The 6,000-nt window shown below is 47.1% G+C and overlaps 1 protein-coding gene across 2 annotated transcripts in view; it reads left to right on the top strand.

Annotated features, from left to right (window-relative positions):
• The first annotated feature begins 2,839 nt into the window (after positions 1–2,839).
• LOC116986995 overlaps positions 2,840–6,000 on the top strand; it is a 45,941-nt gene continuing 42,780 nt past the window's right edge. For both annotated transcript variants that reach the window (XM_033042878.1, XM_033042876.1), the window contains exon 1: positions 2,840–3,104. In XM_033042878.1, the coding sequence (XP_032898769.1) occupies positions 3,072–3,104 (33 nt within the window). In that variant the 5' untranslated portion in view covers positions 2,840–3,071. The remainder of the gene's footprint in view (positions 3,105–6,000) is intronic.

Below are 6,000 nucleotides of genomic sequence, written 5' to 3'. Positions count from 1 at the left end.
ACACCGACCAGCGATCCCCGCACACTAACACTATCCGAACACTAGGGACAACTTACAATTTTATCAAAGCCAATTAAGCTACAAACCTGTACGTCTTTAGAGTGTGGGAGGAAACCGGTGAAACCCCATACAGGGAGAACGTACAAACTCCGTACAGACAGCACCCGAGGTCAGGATCGAACCCAGGTCTCCGGTGCTGTGAGGCAGCAACTCTACCGCTGTGTTAACGTGCACTGTTTAATTTGACACATCAAAAACAATCGTGGACCGACCTTCAATCGGGGAATAAATATAAAACATAAAGGAGCCCATCATCTTTCATACGATCTACCATGCAAAAGTCTTGCACTTGTTCATAAGTTCATAAGACGTAGGAACAGAATTAGGCCATTCGGCCCATCAAGTCTACTCCACCATTCAATTATGGCTGATCTATCTTTCCTTCATTCAACTCCATTCTCCTGCCTTCTCCCCATAACCCCTGTATTAATCAAGAATCTGTCAATCACTGCCTTAAGAAAATCCATTGACTTGGCCTCCACAGGCATCTGTGGCAATGAATTCCACAGATTCTCCACACTCTGACTAAAGAAATTCTTGAAGATATTGTTTCAGCTCAATTGAATCCTACACAGAAGTCTGAGGATATCATGATTAATGAAAGTGTCATTCATTACAAACCACAATTCATAATCCAGTGAGTAAGAGTTCATGACACTAACATAGATGAGATCCCAGATAGTGAAGAAGCTTTGGAAGAATCGCAACAGGATCCTAATCAGCTAGGTTAGTGGGCTGAGGAATGGCAAATGGAGTTTAATTCTTTTGTGCAAAGCGTGGCAATTCGGGAAGTCGTACCAGGGTAGGATTTTCACATTGCGTGGTAGGGCCCTGTACTTTAGGCTGTAGAGTTACAGCGCAGAAACAGGCCTTTGGCCCGGCGAGTTCGCGCCGACAAGCGATCACCCCGTGCACTAGCGCTATCCTACACACCGGGGACAACCTTTACAACTTACCACAGCCAATTAACCTACAAATCTGTACATCTTTGGAGTGTGGAAGGACACAGGAGAAACCACACCCAGCTACATGGACAGGAAAGGTTTAGATGCAGTCTGAAGAAGGGTCTCGGGCCGAAAAGTCACCCATTCCTTCTCCCCAGAGACGCCGCCTGTCCCGCTGAGTTACTCCAGCATTTTGTGTCTTTCTAAGGATTAGATAGATATGGGTTAAACGCAGGAAGGTGGGGGAGCAGTGTAGATGGGGCATTTTGGTCGGCATGGGCAAGTTGGGCCGAAGGGTCACTGACCCACAATGCTGGAGTAACTCAGCGGGTCAGGCAGCTTCTCAGGAGAAAAGGAACAAGTGACGTTTCGGGTTGAGACCCTTCTTCAGACTGGGATTCAGGGGAGAGGGAAACTGGAGGTATGAAAAGGTTCAGAACAAATCAGAGCGGATGGCCCAGGCAAGGTGGAGCCCACAATGGTCCATTGTTGGCTGTGGAAGAGGTGATAACAAAGGGATGTATGGATGGAACAGTGGAACTGGCAGGACAATGGAACTAGCAGGACTGGGTCCATAATGGGCACTTTATCGGGTATTGTTTAGTTTGGTTTACAGATACACCATGGCACAGATATCGGCGACCTGTCATGGGTGCCAGCAGTCGCCTGTAAAGGTCGCGTAGGTGGGACAGGCCCTTAACACTATCCTACACCCACCAGGGCCATTTTTTACATTTTACCAAGCCAATTAACCTACATACCTGTACGTCTTTGGAGTGTACCAATGATCTCGGAGAAAACCCACGCAGGTCACGGGAAGAACGTACAAACTCCGTACAATTAGTACAGTCTGCACAGACAGCACCCGTAGTCGGGATCGAACCCGGGTCTCCCTGCATTCGTTGTGAAGGCAGCAACTCAACTGCTGCGCCACCGTGCCGCGGGTACTAGTCCAGGTTAGTAATTGGCACTGTCTTGGGTCACTGGTCGGGTCACTGGTCAGTAAGGTCAGTAATGGCCATGTCCTGGGTCAGTAATTCAAGATTCAAGAGAGTTTATTGTCATGTGTCCCAGATAGGACAATGAAATTCTTGCTTTGCTTCAGCACAACAGAACATAGTAGGCATGACCACAGAACAGATCAGTGTGTCCATATACCATCATATAAATATATGCACACATGAATAAATAAACGGATTAAGTGCAAATAACAGATAATGAGCTATTAATGTTCAGAGTTTTGTCGGCGCCAAGTTTAATAACCTGATGGCTGTGGGGAAGTAGCTATTCCTGAACCTGGTTGTTGCAGTCTTCAGGCTCCTGTACCTTCTACCTGAAGGCAGCGGGGAGATGAGTGTGTGGCCAGGATGGTGTGGGTCCTTGATGATGCAGCCAGCCTGTTTGAGGCAGCGACTGCGATAGATCCCCTCGATGGAAGGGAGGTCAGAGCCGATGATGGACATGTCCCGGGTCAGTAATGGGTAATGTCCCGGGACAGTAATTGACATGTCCCTGTTCAGTAATGGACATGTCCCAGGTCAGTGGGTGCAGCAGCATCTATGGAGACCCGAAACGTCGCCTATTCCTTTTCTTCATAGATGCTGCTGCACCCGCTGAGTTTCTCCAGCACTTTTTGTCTACCTTCGATTTTCCAGCATCTGCAGTTCCTTCTAAAATCCCAGGTCAGTAATGGGTCAGTAAGGTCAGTAATGGACGTTGTCCCGGGACAGTAATGATAATGTCCCGGGTCAGTAATGGTTAATGCCCCGAGACAGTAACAGGGGCACTCTCGAGTCGCTGTCAGTTTAAGTGGGAGTCGAGCCGAGCTGAGCCCGACTGCTGGGAAATCACATGGGTCGTGGCTGGTGTTGCGAAATGTAGCAACTCCGCCTGGCGTGTGTGTGTGAGTGTGAGAGAGAGAGAGAGAGTGAGAGTTGGTCAGTGTGTGTGAGGCTCCTTCAAACGCAGGTATTCCCCGCAGCCCTATGCAGTACCCAGTCTTGTGCGGACTGCCCCTGATAAGGCACGGTACCCGGACACACGAATTACCCCCTACATCTGCTCCTTATGAAGAAACAGGCGGCACGCTGCAAATGCAAGGTTAGTTTCAACCACTCTGAACTAACCCACTCACCCTCTCTGGGCAAAGGTTTTCTCTTTATTATTTGTGTTTGATGCCACAAAGAAGGTTTCATTTTGCAGCGTACGTTTGGGAAAATAGACAACTGTTGTAGATTATCTGATTCGATGCCATTTGCACAACTAACCAGCCCTGTTTTGACTACTTTCGCTTTCTCGGTAACTGCGAGTTGTATGTGCTGCGTTCCCCGAGGTTCTGCCTTTGCAATGAGTTATTTTCTCGTTTCTTTGTTTTTTTTGTTTTGTTTTTTGCCTCTTTCGAATCGGTAGCCCACCCCTCTTTCCTGCAAAAATGCCACCTCCCGAGGCGACAGGACAGGTTAGAATCTCCCTCTCATCTCGCCTCGCTGAACGGCTAATTAAAATGCAGCACATCGCGCCTCTAACGAGGGGGGGGGGACTGTTGTGTTGGGAAGGAACTGCAGATGCTGGTTTACACCGAAGATAAGACACAGAATGCCGGAGTAACTCAGCGGGTCAGGCAGCGTCTCTGGAGAGGAGGGGTGGGTGAGGTTTCAGGTAGAGACCCTTCTTCCCATCAGGCGAAAGGTGCAGAAGTGTGAAAATTCACACCTCCAGATTCAGGGACAGTTATCAGGCAATTGAACCACCTTACCAACAACTAGAGAGCAGTCCTGAACTACTATCTACCTCATTGGCGAAGCTGGGTCTAATCTTGATCGGACTTTGCTGGCTTTACCTTGCACTAAATGTTATTCCCTTATCATGTATCTATACACTGTAAATATGCTATCACAGCGTTCAATAAATATTTAGACAGGTACATGGATAGGATTAGATTAGAGGGATATGGGCCAAATGCAGGAAGATGGGGTTAGTGGAAATGGGACATGTTGGCCAACATTGGCAAGTTGGGCCAAAGGGGCTGTTTCCATGCTGTAATGCCCCTGTCCCACTTAGGAAACCTGAACGGAAACCTCTGGAGACTTTGCGCCCCACACAAGGTTTCCGTTCGGTTCCCGGAGGTTTTTGTCAGTCTCCCTAATGGTCAAAAGTTGTTTCCGCTTCTTCTATGTTCCGGCGATTATTTCAACAAATTCAAAACCGGCCGCGACTAAAAATAGGTTGCCGTTTTTAAAATCGGTAATTTTTTAGTCGAAGCCGGTTGCGATGCTAGTTGAAGGTGGTTGCCGGAGGTTGCAGGTGGTTGCCGGAGGTTCCAGGTAGTGGAAGGTCTTACCTGATGTAGTCTTACCTTCCACTACCTGCAACCTCTGGCAACCACCTTCAACTAGTATCGCAACTGGCTTCGACTAAAAAAATTACCGATATTTAAAACGGCAACCTTTTTTTAGTCACGGCCGGTTTTGAATTTTTTGAAATAATCGCCGGAACATAGAAGAAGCGGAAACCACTTTCGACCATTAGGGAGACTGGCAAAAACCTCCGGGAACCGCACGGAAACCTTGTGTGGGGCGCAAAGTCTCCAGAGGTTTCCGTTCAGGTTTCCTAAGTGGGACAGGGGCATTAAGACTCTATGACTATAATTGAAGTAAGCTCAGGGGACAGCTTTAAGACAATTGTTTTTTTCTCCCACTAATTGAGAAGAGGCTTCTGCTTCCTCAGAAGGCTTAGAATGCTTGGCATGTCCACTACAATTCTGACCAACTTCTGCAGATGCAGCATAGAAAACATGTTATCAATATGCATCCCAGCTTGGTTTTGGAACAGCTCCACCCAGAAAACAATCCAATAAATTGCTGCGAATTTTGGACGCAACCCCAGACCATCACACAAAACCAACCTCCCTTCCATTGACTCCATTGATACCTCACGCTGCCTCGGCAGGGCCAGAGTCGCACCCTGGCCACTCCCTCTTCTCCCCTCTCCCATCGGACAAAACAAAACGCACACCTCCAGATTCAGGGACAGATTCTTCCCAGCTGTTATCAGGGAACTAAACCATCCTACCACAACCAGAGGGCAGTCCTGAACTACTATCTACCTCATTGGTGACCCTCGGACAATCCTTGATCGAACTTTGCCAGCTTTACCTTGCACTACATGTTATTCCCTTTATCATAGAACCATATAAAATAGGTGCAGGAGTAGGTCATTCGGCCCTTCGAGCCTGCACCGCCATTCAATATGATCATGGCTGATCATCCAACTCAGTATCCTGTACCTGCCTTCTCTCCATACCCCCTGATCCCTTTAGCCACAAGGGCCACATCTAACTCCCTCTTAAATATAGCCAATGAACTGTGGCCTCAACTACCTTCTGTGGCAGAGAGTTCCAGAGATTCACCACTCTCTGTGTGAAAAAAAAAAATTCTCATCATGTGTCTGTACACTGTCAATGGCTCGATTGTAATCATGTTTTGTCTTTCCGCTGACTGGTTAGCCCGCAACAAGAGCTTTCCACTGTACCTCGGTGCACGTGACAATAAACTGAACTGAACCGTGGCAGGAAGCAATGTATACACGTATGGCTGAGATCCTTGAAGGACCTAATGCAACCTGAACAAAGTGCGAATATCATTGATATTGCAGTGACTTTCCACGGTGTGAATATAGTTCCTACTTCAGTAAACATTTTCCAATTGATTCTCTTTTGAGCAGAGATATGTACAGAGGAAAGTGGGGATTTACCCAATGAGCTGCTGACATGGAAAGTACCTACCCAATAGTAGAAACATATTTAAGATTAATGGAAAGGAAATTTGAGATAAACAGAATTTGATACTGGCCTTTTGGCTCTACATCTCTCAAAGGTTTAACCTCCATGTGAACGTTCTCTTATCTATTTTTCTCAAACCATATTTTTACCCTTCGTATACATGTCAAGAATTTGTCTGGGAAAGAACTGCAGATGCTGGTTTACATCGAAGGTAGA

The sequence above is a fragment of the Amblyraja radiata genome, chromosome 24 (genome assembly GCF_010909765.2).
Source record: "Amblyraja radiata isolate CabotCenter1 chromosome 24, sAmbRad1.1.pri, whole genome shotgun sequence".
Taxonomy (NCBI): domain Eukaryota; kingdom Metazoa; phylum Chordata; class Chondrichthyes; order Rajiformes; family Rajidae; genus Amblyraja; species Amblyraja radiata.
This window is presented reverse-complemented; position numbering and strand designations above follow the sequence as displayed.